This window comes from Monopterus albus, unplaced genomic scaffold, assembly GCF_001952655.1.
Source record: "Monopterus albus unplaced genomic scaffold, M_albus_1.0 scaffold85.1, whole genome shotgun sequence".
Taxonomy (NCBI): domain Eukaryota; kingdom Metazoa; phylum Chordata; class Actinopteri; order Synbranchiformes; family Synbranchidae; genus Monopterus; species Monopterus albus.
This window is the reverse complement of record NW_018127965.1, coordinates 269,492-286,251: the sequence shown is the minus strand read 5'-3', so window position 1 is coordinate 286,251 and position 16,760 is coordinate 269,492. Positions and strand designations below refer to the sequence as shown.

General features: G+C 41.9%; 1 protein-coding gene across 1 annotated transcript in view; it reads right to left on the bottom strand.

The window, feature by feature from the left end:
• The window catches only part of srcin1a (SRC kinase signaling inhibitor 1a), a 59,445-nt gene that overhangs the window by 5,667 nt on the left and 37,018 nt on the right, over window positions 1-16,760 (bottom strand). The window contains exons 7-21 of the mRNA XM_020607316.1: window positions 15,518-16,341; window positions 14,886-14,987; window positions 14,288-14,478; window positions 12,405-12,425; window positions 12,280-12,311; window positions 11,662-11,847; window positions 9,134-9,309; window positions 8,157-8,287; window positions 7,709-7,856; window positions 6,786-7,092; window positions 6,371-6,632; window positions 5,861-6,000; window positions 5,408-5,560; window positions 2,842-3,750; window positions 1,030-1,164 (exon numbers count right to left, since the gene is read on the bottom strand). Of these exons, the coding sequence (XP_020462972.1) occupies window positions 1,030-1,164; window positions 2,842-3,750; window positions 5,408-5,560; window positions 5,861-6,000; window positions 6,371-6,632; window positions 6,786-7,092; window positions 7,709-7,856; window positions 8,157-8,287; window positions 9,134-9,309; window positions 11,662-11,847; window positions 12,280-12,311; window positions 12,405-12,425; window positions 14,288-14,478; window positions 14,886-14,987; window positions 15,518-16,341 (3,717 nt within the window). The remainder of the gene's footprint in view (window positions 1-1,029; window positions 1,165-2,841; window positions 3,751-5,407; window positions 5,561-5,860; window positions 6,001-6,370; window positions 6,633-6,785; window positions 7,093-7,708; window positions 7,857-8,156; window positions 8,288-9,133; window positions 9,310-11,661; window positions 11,848-12,279; window positions 12,312-12,404; window positions 12,426-14,287; window positions 14,479-14,885; window positions 14,988-15,517; window positions 16,342-16,760) is intronic.

The window sequence follows — 16,760 nt, the reverse complement described above, 5'->3', positions numbered from 1 at the left end:
TAGTGCTTTCCTGTCCAAAATATATCTAACCCTTGCCAATATTGATATATTCTTTGCTATTTTATGCTGAACATATCTGATATGCAATTTCCAGGAGAATTTGTCATCAACTATGACACCTAGAAATTTAATTTCAAATACTCATTCTATATTAGCTCCCCCAATTTTCAAATGAAGTTCATTGTCTAGTCTGCGATTCCCAAATACCATAAATTTAGTTTTATCCAAATTCAGAGATACTATATTACTGTCACACCATTTTTTTATCTTCTCAAGTTCCTGTTAACTAAGTATGTTAAGTCCAGGTGAGAAGTTTTTAATGAGTTTAGTTTCTTCAGTCAGATATAATTTAAAACTATAAAAGCACTGTTAAGCTGATATTTAAAAAATACACAGTGCAATAAATGTGTGCTGAGGATTTGAGCTTGGTAGGGATGTGCAGCAGTTCTGTAGGGTAAAGAGGAGACTGAGCAGAGGTAAAGATAAATGCTTATCTGCTGTGGGGCAGGGTGGTAATTCTGGACACTTCATCAGCTTGCAGAGGTTCAGATCCAGACCTTCTCCTTGCTTTTAAAATGTACCTCTTTTAAGGCTTGCTGAAATTGTGCAGCAGTGCGATCACTTGTATGAAAAATTGTGTTTCTATATAAGTAGCAAGTTCATCAAATCTGCTTGAATATGTGGAAAAATGTTTTTAATATTGCCCCACATCCACAGAACGCTCTGTTCAATTTGTCCTGATTTATAATGGACACAAACTGTTGCTGGTCTTTGCCCTAATTACAGACTGAGGGTGAAATACATTGTTTTTCCATAGTGATAATCATCTTCATGTTTATGATCTGTATACCATTATTATGTGCAAGCCTTCTTGAAATGCCAAACAATGGTCATGGCCTTGGCTGCAACTACCACAAAAGTCAAGACAGAGTAACGGAAAGTACAACACAGTCCCGTATGCATAGAGTGTATGCTGTCAAATCAAATATGCATTTTTGGTCCTGACAGTGCTAAACATAAACACGGTACCTGCTGGCCCTGGATCTTCAGGAAGTCCTCCCTTCTGCCACTTTTAGTGCTGTCTGTGCTGCTCTGCTGCAGGTGCTTCAGCTTGGAGGCGGCTGAGGAGTGGGGAACCTTACCAGCACTGGAGCTATTCCCTCCCTGAGAGAGGAGAGGAGAGGAGAGCGTGCGAATCAGACCTTGGACACACAGTACATGGTTGTATATTTTATTTCTCCTCTTCAGTGCCTTCAGTTTATGTCTCTGACATACATCAACTCGGTATAGAGTCTGAATCCAGAGAGCAAGTCTGTCTCCTGAGACCAATGAGGTTTTTAAGATCAGTGCTTGACGCCGATATAAAAATGAACTATCTGCTTCACAGAGTTTTACCATCTATCAGTGCAAAATGACAAAAGAGCAGACTATAGAAACTTAGCATCAAAACTGACAGTGCATAGCCAAGCCTCACTCCACAAGGCACTGTGCTTAATGATCTTTCCCACTGAGTTACGCTGTCGACCGTCTCTAATATGCACAAAAGCAAATACACACTGAGACAAATTTCCATCCAACAGTACCTCTTCAGCACACAAAGACATTAGCTGAAATGAAAACTAATAAAAGTTAAATGTTGTAGTGTCAAATAGCCAGTCTCTCTCTGCAGATAATCTGCCTGCTTCCCTTCCTTGCTAATTTTTCTCTTGATGTCAGACAGAATTTTGAAATACAGACATAAAATATACAGTAGACCTAATTCTTGATGGATAAATCCTCATTCTGATGTCTTAATTAAAAACTGGACTGTAATGGGCCTTGAAAGTAGATCATTTATTAGTGTGAATTTGAGGAGTACACGAGCAAATGTTAGACAAGAGTAGGGAGATGAACATGGCTGAAGTTAGACTGACGAAATAACGTGTGAAGACTCTGTAATCTTCAGCCAGACCCATGGGAATGGTCCCTGGAGCTACATCAGAGAGCTCAAACTCACCGGGACAGTGTGACTCTCAAGTATTACAACCCTGCCCCAAGTGGGAAGCTACATTCAAAGAAACAAGGAATGCTACTGTATGTAAGCTGTCAAGACACCTCACTGAAGCGGCAGCTGACGCAGCAATAAGTCTTTTGATAATCACTAGTCTTTTGTTATGTTATGTTCAACTGGAGGTAAGCTAAAAGGAGGCTACATGCAATATGTGAGCTTTAGATATTAACAAGAAGAGTATAGTGAGAAGTGATTTTTGCAGTTCTGTAGGTGTGCGAGGAGTTTTATGGATGGAACATTTGGTGGGTGCAAGTATAATGTGACAGTAGATAAAACATGCAATTATGCTTGTTCATTATTTTTGTTTAAAACAATTTCTGAGGCAAAGAAAGTTAATTTCAAGACAAAACAATAAGAAGACAACATCATTTGATTAAGCTGACAAGTAAAGAGGAGAGAAAAAAAGAAGAAATTAGAAATGTTTGTATTATCTATGGATTATTTTTATGGCCTGCTTGGAGTAATGAAAAGTGAAATTTACCAGATTTACAGGCACAAGACAAATGCCAGGACAGATCGATAAAGAAATAAACCACAACAAAATTACCAGCATCACAGCTCAGCAGGAGAGCAGCTCCAGCACTAATCACAGAACAGACAAGAAGAGAGGAAGTCTGCTGTCTGTCCCTTCTGCATTGTTTAAAATACAATTAGATGCTGATTTAATCAGGGAGCAGACACCAGGAGCTTGAAAGTGAAGTTCACAACCACCCGGAGAGAAGAAGTGAAGAAAGAAAACAGAGCATGTTGCTTCAGAGCAGGAACCTGCACAGCAGGCGTGAGCAATGAACCTGGATTGATGCTGGGCTCCAAGGTGATGGCTTGGATGGCACTGGGGGCTTCTTGGTCTCTGAGGTTGGAGAGTCAGTCATCTGCACAGTCTCGCTGTAGAGCTGCTCTGCAGCGGGATGGCCACTGATCTTTATTAGGGTATTTTCCAGCTCGCGAATAGTCTCCTCCAGGCTGTCAAGCCTCCTGTAAGTGCTGCGTCGGACATTTTCCGTCATTCTCATTCGAATAGCTAAACTATTTTCAGGTCTAGCTGACCCACTGAACTCAGGAGTACTGCTCATTGAGCTGTGCTGTGAATCAGGACTCATGTTCATTTCAGTGTTGTGCTGAAGATTCAGTATCCTGTCCCCTGTCTCTATACCTCTCCTCAGAACCTCCACCAGAGAACTCTGCTGATCTGGGTGGAGGGAGGATTGTGTTATGGGCACTGGCCTAGATGAAACCAGAAGGGAATGTAGCAGCCTATAGGCCTCTCTGACTGTTTTATCTTTCTCAAAGATCACTAGAAGAGGCCGATCATTTAGTTGGACCTTAGAGACTTCTTTAGTCTGCTGTAAGATGGTCAGAGTCTGTAAAACATCACCTGCAGTTTTGCTGAGCTCCTGAGCCTCAAGGGGAGACAGCACCTTCACCTCCAGCTCTGTCAACAGCAGGGCAAGCTCCTGTTTTAATTCCACATCCTGCTTAAGGCAATGCAGCTCTCGCTCTCGTTGAGGAGAGCTTTCAAATGAATCCCTTTTCTTTGAAAAGTTTGTCTCGTAGACTGTGTGATTACTGGTCCAATCTGGTGATGGACTCTCCTCTACAGAGTCATTTGCTAAATCTCTGACAGGATCCTCTGAGGCAGTTGGTGAAGGTGACCAACACTCTGTCAACATGATGTGGTGGACAGGAGACAAGCGCCTTCCCTACAAATGAGGAAAGCACTTGAGTTTTATATTTAGACACACTGAACGAGTCTTAGCTGCAGCACAGTCTAACAACTTTAAGTAAAATTGATGATCACTACACAAAAAGATAACCAAGAACCTCTACAAAAAGACAGTGATATTGTCAACTGTGTAATGAATTACTAGATAACCTCCTAACATAACTGACTCTCTCACACAAAACACTGTGAAGGATGGCTGCATTCATATATAAAGGAGCTAAATGTGTGTTCAAAGTGTAACACTTGTGCCAAGGATGGTGTGGGGGACATTAGGCAAATGGTGGACGGTTGCTAACTGACACTGTGGCTCATTGTTTTATGCAAAGTTAAAGCTGCATTAATCAGTAATCTCAGTTTTCACACTGAATCTGTTGAAGACCAATGTTTGTTTGAGATCTTCTAGCAATAAAAACCACTGAGCCTTTGGCTACTTTAGTCAATCATTTTGGCTTTAGAGCACAATTATTTTATCATAAAAAAAACAAACTTTGTATGCTTCCTGTCAAGCAACAAATGCTAGACAAAATTAACTGATGAACAAAGACCTGACAAGCTTAAGAACCAATCAAACCTGACTCAAAATGAATGCTAATCTTTTTCTCTCCTGAATGTGTACACAGGTAACTGATAGCTACCATGTCAGTCATCACACCTCTACAGCATAAGCCAATGATATGGTGGTGGCTATGTACAGCAGACCAGCTGGTTTAAATGCTTTTCTGTTCCAGAACCACTAAAACATAAGCTTCTGTATGTCTACAGATCTTCAAATGAGACAAAATACTATCAAGTAATACAGTCTGAAAACCAGTTTGAACACATAATGCAATACAAAAAATGGTTGGGATTATTTAACACAGCATGCAGGCACACCAAGAAGAAGAAGATATGCTGGTGATCAATAAAACCTGCTGAAAGGAGGCTTGTGTTCATTTCAGTTTGAAGATAAAGGAAAAGTGCATGAGCAGAGGTGGCCAGAGGCTGAGCAGTAGCTGGGGGTTTCTGCATGTGGTAGAGGGGTTAAAAGGAACATAGACAGAGGGCACAGAGGGCAGCAATCTGCAGCACTCAAGGTCATCCAGAGTGTTACCTCAGTGCCTGGGGCCTCAGGGGGCCACAGGTCCAACCTGCAGGGGGGGATGCTTTTCCTGCTGCTAGGGATAACAGGCAGGGAAAGGGGAGGGGGTACAGTGAGCCGGAGCGGAGCTCTCTCAAACAGCTGGGAAAAAAAGGGAGGTTCAAGAGCTGATATTAATAGGATAAAACTGAATAATTTAAATCAGTTACTGTTGAATCCAGATCAGATTTCAGGAAGGCTATCTCAAACACAGCGCAGGCAGTCATCAGGGTCCATCTGTCTGGCTGTGAGCTGTGAGACCTGGGCGATGATGTGGCTGAGTGGTATGTGATCTCTGGGCTCTGCCCGTGCCAGGGGCAGGAGGACATATGGCACCTGCTGCTTAAACATGTGACAGCCTTGGAGAGCATATCTGCACACAAACTGTGTGCATGTGTAACCGTAAAAGCTAGTGGCAAATTGTGGACACAACATAAATAAAAAGTGTGCAGTTTTCTCAAACACTGAACACCAGTCTATTGAGAGTATGATCAACATAATTCACGGACCCCATTACCTCCAGTTCTGCAGCGATTTTCTCCTCCTCTCCTTCCTCTTTGTCCTCAGAGGCCAGTGTGGGAGGTGTAGATGCAGGACGAGGGTTTTCGGACACAGCCCTCCTCAGTTTTACATGAGGCTTTTGGCCTTCAGTCTCTTCAGATTCAGACTTCTATGACAGCAAATAGAAAAAGGCCTTTAAATGCTTCTGAAGCCCAGCTCAAAAGCTGCCATTACCATTGTATTGACAAGCACATAATGTGATCTAACAAGATTATTCTGCATCTACAGAACAACAGATTAACTCCTATTAACCTCTTTCTTTAAAGAGGAACTAATATGCTGCTATGTAGATCTGAGAAATTAAACTTTTGTTGCTTTGTCAATATAATAGTTTAAGTGTAAAATCCTTAGTTTATACAATACAGCGTATATGTGAAAATTGTGTATTTGTTTGTTTTCCCTGTCTCGCCTTTATGCTTTTCCCAGGAATGAGGAGCTCTCCGCTACGGGTGGTCAGGCCTGGAGAAGATGGGAAGCTACGTCTAGGTGGTGGAGGAGGAGGAGATTTGGATGGTTTCTCCGTGCGATACCGTGGTACTGTCAGCTCATCTGGAAAAGGAAGCAGTACAGAAACTTTGAGAAAGGAGCCCTACTTACAGTAGATATTCTGTTGATAGCTATGAGGCATTTTTAGGCATATTATTAAATGTAGTGCATGAAATTTACTGTACTTTGCTCAGTGTTGTATGTTGGGTGACTTATTACATTTATAAAACTTTCTTAAAATTCATACTGTATCTCCAGTTTTGATATTTTTCATACTTTAATTCAGTTTAGGTTACATAATTCATAATATTCAACTAAAATAAAAGCTAATGATTCTTTTATTAATGTATAGTGTTTTTCTTGGCTCTTGAAAAGCTGACATGGTTTTCCCTTGACAGTGCTGCAGACTGAAGCACTGAGCTCTCCACCTTACCAGAGCCACGCCTGGATCCTCCCTCTTTCCCAGAAAGCTTGTGTTGGGGCTTGCTGGTGCGGTGCTCCGGGGTTCCAGTCCCATTCTGAGGGGTCTGAGAGGAAGGTGTATTGGAGGAGGGCTTTATTTGCTTGGCAGCAAAGTCAAGATCTGGAATAGCCTTCATTAATTCAGCCTGGGTTTCCTCCAGTAGCCGGTTGATGTCCTGGGCACTGTACTGGGTGAGACTGGCCCGTTTCTCCTCCCAGTCCCGCTCTGCTGCCTGTGAAGTAGAGAGATGGCTCTAATTACTTTATAAAGTCACTGTGTGTATATGAAGACTATGAGTAGAAAGTCTATGTGTTTTAATATAGACACTAAGTTGTGAGACAAAGAGGAAACGCATGGGAAAAAACCAAAAACATATCCTTCCTACCAGTCGGACCTCCACGGACAAAGCTTTGTCAGCAGCAGCACGGCGTTCCAGTTCTTCCAGGGCTTTGCCCTTTTGAGGAACAGGAGGATGGTTGTTTTTGTGAGGGCTGGACGGGTTCCTATGGGCGAGGCTGACGCTGGTGTGGGGACTCCAGTTGGACAGGCTGTTGCCTCCTCCAAGGTCAGTGATGCTGAGTGGCGGGCTGGTGGGGATGTCAAAGCCTGAAAACTTTCGCAACTCATCGTTGTGCTTTAATGAAGGACTAGAGAAGTCCTCCTGCTTCTTCCACACCCCCTCATTCGCTTGTCTGGTATAAACCATGGAAGAAGAACTAATTAATAATTGAAACATAACAAACTAAAACATGAATAATCCATGCCTTGAAGTGCTGAACACTAAAAACACAACTTGAAACATTGTGAAGGTGCCAAACCTCCACCTCCAACTTGCTGTGACCCACAAAGACATTTTTTTTATTTGATGAGCTCCATTTTATCAGTGAAGTTAATTAAACCAGAAAGTGAGGTGCTTTTTGGACATGAGGCTGATTAACAGATAGACGACAGAACGCTGAAGTGCACACGCACCATAAAATTAGAGAGCCTTTATTCATCTGGCTGAAAAAGGCCATTATGTTCACACACACACACACACACACACACACACACACACACAGAATGGTGAAAACTCTAATATCGTAGGCAGAGGTACAAATGAAAAGGTCTTCCTCAAATTGATTATAAATGGTCAAGTTTTTGTTTGAGCTAATGCTGTAAAAATGTATTGGACAAATTCTCCAAACAGTATTAAGGGGATTATTTATAACTTTTCTCTCTCTAAGGACAGTTTATCAGTATTCAGCACATAAGGGCTTTCTGTAACAGTTGCTGATAATGTCTGTCTCAGGTGGAGCATGTTCATACTTGCGCATGGTGGTGAGGGTGTCGGTTATTGTCTTGCAGCGTTTTAACAGGGCATCGAGTCGGTGTGGCTCTTCTTTGAGGAACTTGACGGCCTCCACCTCAACCCTCAGCACCACCCGCATCTTACTCTGCAAGCCCGGGAACTGATCTGCAGGAGAAAGCGGCTGAGTAATGTAGGAAGCCAACCTTTTTCCACCCAAACAAATCAATTCTACTTTACGAAGACATTGAAAGGCTTTTGATCTAACTAAACAAAAGCTTTGCGCACAACTGCAAATGGTCAGAAAGTTCATTAAAACTGCGGGCAAGCTAAACAATCTGTAACTGGTTAAATATTTGACAGACTGGCTGAATAATCAGTGCATTATAAACTGTCTTCCAGAGTAAAAGGCTGTGTTTTCTGTTTCATGCCTGTGCAAAGAATGTGAAACGTGCCAGCGTGACTCACTTTTCAGTTCTGTGAGTGTCTCCCCCAGCTTTCTCAGAACATTGGTCTTCTCCTCCAGCTCCTGCACTGTCACCAGCTTGTGGTTGACAGATGACTCCTTCTGGATCTCCTCCACTGACTTCTCCAGGTCACTGAGATGGAACAGACAGAAGGATGAACACCAGGGATTCCTCTGCTGCACTTAAATTTTAGTGAAAATTTATCTCAGAATTATGCTCTTTGAGTTTCAGTTAATTTGCCTCTCAACCAACTGGCAACTAGATCAGCAGTTATGGACAGCTGAACCGGAGGAGTACAGCTTGGTATTTAAAAGTTTCACGCAACAACTGAGATAAAGTGCAACAGAGAATCTATTCAAATGTCAGTTTGTTCAGCCCTGATGATAAGGGTGTGTCTGGCTAGAATTGATGTCAACTGCCTCAAGTTATGTGATGAAGTTCTGTCTATAATTAACCGAAATAAATCGCCCATTAGCCAGGCTCAATAACTGGCACTGATTAAGAAAGATCATCTAACAGTTCAACCAATTAGTCTGCAATCAAAATGCCACTTAAAGTAAAATTCAGGAACTCTTCTGCTGCTCACAGAGAGATCCAGGAGATATTGGTGTAGTGAACATTTCCACCTACAAGACTGTAGCACATTATCTGATTATTAAATCTCAAGTTAGCTCTCTGCTCTGGTTTTTCAGTCACTTCAATTATTTGCTGGACTGTTTCATACCTCAGATCTTAATAAGCATCTTGCTCCATGGTGATATTAATTACAGTTTTAATTTCATCCTATCACTGCATCAGCCTATGAGTCACCTAATTACGAAACAGATGTTTAAAGTGATTATGAAATAGTTGATTAAAGGTCATCTTCAACCATATAACTGCCAACTTTTATATTAAATACACTTAATGAGATGTTTGGGCTACAAACATGTACTCTTCTACAGTCGCTAACATTATTGCTTAATCCTAAATACTGACTGGAGTTGCTGGATGATGAGCTCCTCCTCATTGAGATACTTGAGTCTCTCCTCCTCCACCAGGAGACGCTGTCTCTGCAGGGGATCCTCCTGCTTCCTCAGGGCATCGGCAACACGCACGTTCAGCTCTGCTTCTGTTCGCTTCAGCAGAGTTTTCACCGAATCCTGGTTCTCTAGCTGCACACACATTCCAACATGACATTACAGATGACAGATACTGGCCTTACTTCAGCATGTTGTGCACTCAGTGGGTATTTGGAAGTGAACTGTATTGATGTTAGCAACTATCACTGCTGTCCAACTCTTGGCTATCCTTGACACCTCAGTGACCTCTGAAGAAAAGTTTGTTGAAGTCATGGAATCTGCAATCGCTGCCATCGTAGCATAACAGAGGGGCAATGAGGAGCAGAGCGGCAGTCATGGAATCTGCAATCGCTGCCATCATAGCATAACAGAAGGGCAGTGAGGAGCAGAGCGGTCACTTCCTATGACTTTTCAAAACAGACCTCAGTGATTTACAGCAAGTGCAAATTTTATTTTGCTCCATCCTTGATAGAGCAGGCTGTGGCCTCTTGTTTTACTGAACAGCCTTCTCTGCCTTGTTATCTGAGAAGACCATTTTGCTCCATCCTTGACTGCTTGTGTGTTTTCAGTCATCATTTGATGGGGCCTTCATACCAAATGTCTTATTCTTAGACGCACTGCTAGATGCAGAAATTAGTTCACTCTAGTGTGTGCGTGTACAGCATGTGCATAAAATAATGCAGAAAGCCAGGACGCCCTGAGGAGAATGAATGATGTCCATAGTAGAGGCACTGAGCGTGAACTCAGCACCCTCTCAGTGTTATAATTGGAATATTCTACAAACCACTGCATGTAATACAACTATTTGAGATGAAAGCACCTGGTAAGCAAGAAAAATTAATAACTGATCAGCCTTATGCTCCAGGAAATGAAGCAAGACAGCAATATCTCTTATTTAACATTTAAAATTGCCCAGTGTTATCCAATTATACTGCCAGCAGTGAGGCCAAACGTACGGAATACTAGAACACATATGAAATGTACAGTATTATATCTAAAGGAAAATACTTTTTTATCTTGCAGTGCTGTGCTCCCTCTCTCCCAGTTGCCTGTCTCTCCTGCAACCTCCCTCTGTATAATTCATGAACCACATGTAAAATTTAAGCCGCTGCCCATGGCCACAGGCAACAATATGAGTCCAGGTGCCGGGGTCACACTTGGGCACACAGACAGATAAACAGCAAACTGTCCTCTCATGGTACTGCAATGCTTTGGCTGTTCGGCTCTCTGTCTCAGTGCTGAGCCAGTTCAAGAAGCCCTTGTGACCGATGTCCTGGAACAAATAAAACCACTGCATGCCTTTCATCTGGCAAATCATCTTTCCTACCCCTTAAAGCATTTTACTCATCGTATCATCTGGACCCCTCCTACAGTAACCTGGAACTGCTTGCATCAGAGGTAAATGGAATAAATAAGAACCTCATTTCCACATTTTTATTAATCTTTCCCTTGTCACATTTCATCTGATTCTGCATCCGTTGCGACATCCTGTGTCTCTGTGGAATACCAATTGATCTAAGCTTTTACCTTTCATTATTAATCCTCTAAACAGTGCCCTCAGTGCAATACGGTCATGTGAACCTGCAGGTCTTATTTATTGTATTATGAAGTGACCATCAAATAAACAACAAAGTCAATGCTCCTGTATGCATGTGTGCTGACATGCTTTACTGCACATCATAAAAACTTTTAACTGCATGTAACTTGGTGCAATCTGTAAACCTCAACACTAAAGCAAATCACATATAACTGTATAATGTGGATTCTATATGTCACCCACTTTAATCAGACCCTGCAAAGAATCACTCTTATTGCTGTACATCATTCAGACTAATAAATCAATGCCTTACGATTTGATTAAATTAATATGAATTCACAAACAATGTCCGTTTTACTCTGGAAAGTCCACTGAACATGCTGTCAACGTTTTTGATAGGTGCTATTTCTTTGGTAGAAAGATGTTAATGACAACATGTTTATGCAAAATAATCACAACATTGTTTCTGGAAAGACACACAAAATATTTCCAATGTATTGCACCATAAAAAAACTATATCCATGTAAATGATATGCAAATGTATATTTCCTTACATTTCTCCAGTGTTAACAGATGCACGCTGGTGCCTAAGAGAGTGTTAAAATACAAAGACCAAGACACAAACGGCAGTCAACAGCAGGTGTTCTAGCATGCCCTCTGTCAGCACCCATGTGATCAGACAACACTGACTGCCATTTACACTGGCATTTATAAATGCCAGCTGGAAAGCAAGACAAATTATAAACTAGAATATCAGAGAAACAGATAAAAATTGGGGCACATGAAATTAAAAATACCTGCATGGCTAGGTACCAGTAATGTTATTATTATTAATATTTGTAATTTGGGAGAATACAATCTTTAAAAAACATCAAAATAAATAGATTGTCATGATATAAACTATTTACCTGTATCTTGCGTAACTGGGTGAGCTGCTTGCGGAGATCGGTGGCGTTTTCCTGCAAACCTTGCAAGTGGAGCTGCATCTGGAAGCGGCTGATGCTGTTCACCGGGGTTGTGTTAGAAGGCAGTGGTGGCATCAGAGCTAGAGGTTTTTTTTGGAAAACAAATTGGTTAGTTTGCTGGGCTGTGCTCTGTTGAGATTTGCAGTTAGCCAGCACAACACACAACACAAACAGTAACATACACAGCATAAAGAAATGTACATATACAGAAAATCTGGGCACACACACACTGAACAAATACAGTGTGTGAATGCAAGAAAAAGCATCTAATAGCCCAGTGGGAGAAACATGAGCTCATGCTATTAGTAGCCCATACAGAAGTGCAATTAGTCTATTCAAAGGTGATGCACAAGGGGATAACCATGCTCTTATCTTAACACAGGGCTTTGTGAGTTTAGCCACTGACTCCCATTTATTCTACACACACACACGTACACACTCACAAAGGAGTGCCTAGTCTTTGACAACCGTCTGAAATTCCCAAAGGAATAACCAAGCAGAAATTTAGAAAAGTAGAAACAGAGACAGGAAGGAGGAGGGTCCATTGTCTGGGAAACCAACCAGGAAGAGGACAGAAGGATAGACATTGCCGGCTACCCAGCAACACCACAAACCCATACAGAGGGCAGAGAGTCATGTCTGATAGGAGAAAGACAGAGGGTGAGAGGGCAGGAGATGGAAACTACCTTTCCGCTTCAGCCGTCCAGCTGGAATATAGAAAGAGTGAGTCAGTTATTGAGAAATGATGACAGAGAGACAAAGAGGGAGAAGAAAATCTTAAATCGCCATAGTTACAGGATGATGATTTTGGGGAGCATGTTTTTTTTTCTATAGCTTGGTCTTTTGTCAGTGTATCAATTTGTGAGGGAGCTTCAAAGACAACTGTGTCCTCACAGTGGCCCAGTGAATGTTTGTGCGAAAAGTGCACCACAAAATTATGAACACGGCAGGAGAAAAAAAGGACAGGAGGAAGAAAAAGAGCAGGAAGATAAAGGGTTTTATCCAGTTGGCTACAAAATGATTTCCATCAGTATTTCAAAATTTCTATTTTGAAAAATGTTTCTCCTGTAAGTTAAATAACAGTTTGGTATTTTGAAAAAATACACAAACATATAATTCAATCTCTGTGTACCCAGGACAAGGATAGTCATAAGTGAAAAAACAAGCATAAACCTTTCAACTGCTTCAAACTTGTCCGTCCTATTAACTCAGCAAGGAGCTGCTTGTATATTTACAATCTTGTATGTTGCTTGTTTAACAGAGTTCTAAAGATTCTAGGAAGTATTTTACATATATTTGTTTGTTTTTGGCAAAGCTTTGCCAGCAATTTCCTCCCTGCTTTTTGTATTTATGCTTAGTGAGGCAAAACATGTCTCCATATTGGACAAATTTAGACTGAAATTAATAATGACTTGCTCACCTGACTAAGTTGGGAAATTCTCAAGTACCTTTCACAGGCATTGGACCATTCCTTACTATGGCCTCTTCCAGTTCTATAAAGTGGATTTAACCAACCATTATTTTTGTTATCTGTATTTTCAGATGGTGAATGAGTCATATGGAACGAAACATTTCAGCTCCAATAGAGAAAGACAGAGTGAAAGAGAACCAGAAAAGAGAATCGAGATGAATGAGGTAGAAATTTTATGTTGAAGGCTGTTTTCACTCTTAAACACATTCTTATAAAGCAGATGTTGTGCGTTTACCTGTTAAGTTCAGTTTGCTTGAGCTGCTGTGATTAAGACAAGTGTGAATTTTGCATATCAAAACCAGAGCTGCTACTATTATTAAATCCAACTGCTGACTGAACTGTTCAGGAAGTGCTCTTATAATAAATGATCTGCATAAGCTGTGAAGGTTACACAAGTCATTTTGTAACCATGGTAACGTGTACAATATGCACATCAAAAGCTGTTTAAATTGCGGTATGCTGTACTTGTATCCTGCTCGATGTACTTTGACAGCTCATTAGGTGGTACATGATGTAACGATCATGCTAGGGCTGCAGGGATTACTTTATTAATCAATTAGTCAATTGGCAGGAAATTAATCGGAAAACATTAGAAAGTGGTAACATAAATGTCATAGACTATATTTTTAATCGGAATAATCCCCCTCCCCTGTAACATGGTGCACAAGGTACGTCTGTTTGATCTACCTGTCTGTCTTTATTTGTAATGTGCAGTCAATTTACATCTTAATATTATATTACTAATAATGCTACAATCTGATATCAGCATTTGGTCTTTGGATGCAGGATGATGGGTAACTGCCAAATTGTCCAACCACTGAATCCGTATAACTGCATGTTTAAATGAACCACACCAGAACTAAATGACAAAAATGTACTTTTTTTCCATTGGTCTGGACTAAACCAACCCATCTACAGGGGTAAAAGCAACTTGAACCAACTCAGTAACTGAACTAAACCAGGTGATTGCAGCTTCCTGGAACTGATGACATGTTGTCCTCACCCCCATTGGGAAACCACTATCATGTGTAAATAAACCAGGATGTCACCATGTTGTTTGTGCCCATTATCTTCTGTTAAGTCTGGCTCATTGTTCACAGGAAAAAGAAATCTTTAAATCATTTCTAAACTGCGAGGACGACAGTTTTGTATACAACTCACGTCCAGTGGTGGAGCCATCGCTATTGGTTTCAGTCTTCTCGCTGGAAGAGAAAGGTAATGTCCGTGAGAACTCCGTCCCTTGGTCCGGAGGGCAGCCCGCCATCATGCAGAGACGCAGCAGGCCGCATCTGAGGATCAACGGCCACAGGGCAAGGCAATTACAGTGCTAACGCTAACAGCACTACTCCTGGACACTATCAAACGGATTAAATTAACAAATTTTCTTGTTAATTAGCCCCTATTGTGCTCATGAGGGTGGAGTGCCATGACAACAGTGTTCATGTAAATGAGGACCTGAAGTCAACTGAACCTATCCTATCCTAAACCTCTCTGTATCAGTACATAAATCAATAGCACAACTAATGTTTAGCGCTGTGTACTTGTGCTGTGCTCACACAAGGTAATGTACCACTTCACTGCTATGTTACCGATAATGGCCCTGGTAATAGCCTGCTGCTGTTCCTGTCAATAATGCTGCCTATGTATCGGAGCTGAATGTGAATCTGTGGGTTGATGGGATATAATGGAGCCTTACGTGCTGTCACTGTCTGGCGCTCTGGTCAACACACTCTGCACCAGCCCAGTCAGGCTGGCTATTTGCTTCTCCATGGCCTCCATGCGCTCCAGGCGATGATCCCTTGAAAAGTAAACACCACAGATGGACACGTGTCACCAGACAGTAAACACAGTAAGGCAGATGAACAAAGGTCTTTTTGCTGTGTAACTATGCAGCACAGAGAGCTGCAGATTGAGCAGCGAAGCTTTTCAAAGAACCTGGTCTTAAATTTCAATAGATTCTTTGTGAAATTAAATGCTTGTAATCAAATAAGTCCCACTCAAAGTTTAAGTGAAAAAAAAAACAACCAAAAATGACGAAGGCTTAAAAGATGCAATATTCTTCTGAACCTCTTAATTATTATTGTGTGCGTGTGTTTTGATCAAATTTGATCAAGGTAAACAAACCAACAACAAATTTGACTATGAAAAATCACCTTTTTCCAACAAACCTCTAACCACTTAAAACTATTGCGGACAAAACCTGATAAAAGTTGTGAGATAATATGGTGTTTGTGTATGATTCTACTGCTCAGAAACTAATGAAGACAAGGGGTTCTTGAGACAGTATGACATAGCTTAATAAATAATATTACACAGATGCGTACTGACCTGCTGATGTCAGAGTCTTGTCCAGACAATGAAGAACCAAAGCCAGATGTTGCCCTGCTGCCCTCCCCAGGCCCGGCTGTCAGACACAAAGGCTCTGAACTGGAGCTGGGTCTTGATTTTGGGCTCTCCACAAACACAGAAGAGGAGGCAGAGTCCTTGCGGAAGGACTGCCTGACAGGTGAGCCTCTGCTGAGTGAACTGGAATACGAGTCCCTGTCCCTCAACTGCATGTCAGGGATTTTCTGTGGGGATGAGGGCGGCATGCGAAAACCCATGCCCAGCGTAGCAGAGGAATATGTGTCAGAGTAGAGTGAACCTCCAGGCTTGTACAGGGAGTCCTCCAGGTCCCCCTGAAGAGCAGCAGCTGAATAGGTACTGAGGGAGCGCACAGAGCCACGGCGGTACAGGCCACTGGAAACAGGGAAGCTAAAGGGGTCTCCGATTGTAGCTAGCGACTGGGTGGAGGCGATGCTGAGGCGGCCCTCATGCATCAAGCTGTAGGGATCTGCATACAGCCCCTCATTCTTCAATAATGCCATATTTTTTGCCGAAACTTCTTCATCAGGCTTGACATCACGGCGCTCCAGGATGGCGCTGGGTGAGGGAGACAGGCCTGTGTTGGCACCGTGGCCGGCAGAGGGATGGTGGGGGTGTCGGGGCTGTTCATGCTGGGGATGAGACCCAGTTAAGGATGGAGGGCGGCCTGCGCTATAGGAGAGACGTGAGCGGGATGGAGAGCCAGAAGATACTGAGGCCGTAGAAGAGGGGAGGGTGTTGAGGCGGCGAGTTGGGGAGGAGTCACGAGAGGAGTACACCATCTCCCTCTGCAATGAACAAGCAGAGATTAGGGTTACCATGGCGACCTACAGAGGAGAGTGTTGGTTCCCATGTGTCAGTTTGACATGAACACAACTGAGGTCTGACTGGTGCTGGACAGGCTGTCACAGTTTGCAGATGCCAATGGAAGATTATGAATTTCTCAAAAGACCAATTGTCCAATGACTGTCTCTAATGGTTTTGGTAAGTATTTTAAAATCATGTCAATGACAAAAACTAAAGAAAATGCATATCACATATCAGGAGATCATGTGACAAGATAAAAGTGACAAGTTTACAATTTACCAAATATACAGTATTTATGTATGTCCACCATCAATTTAGCTTTTACATTTCTTCCTTTACCTTCCTTTCTTTGTACAGCATCATAACATCATTAAACAAGCCCAGTGCTTTTCTTTTGTTT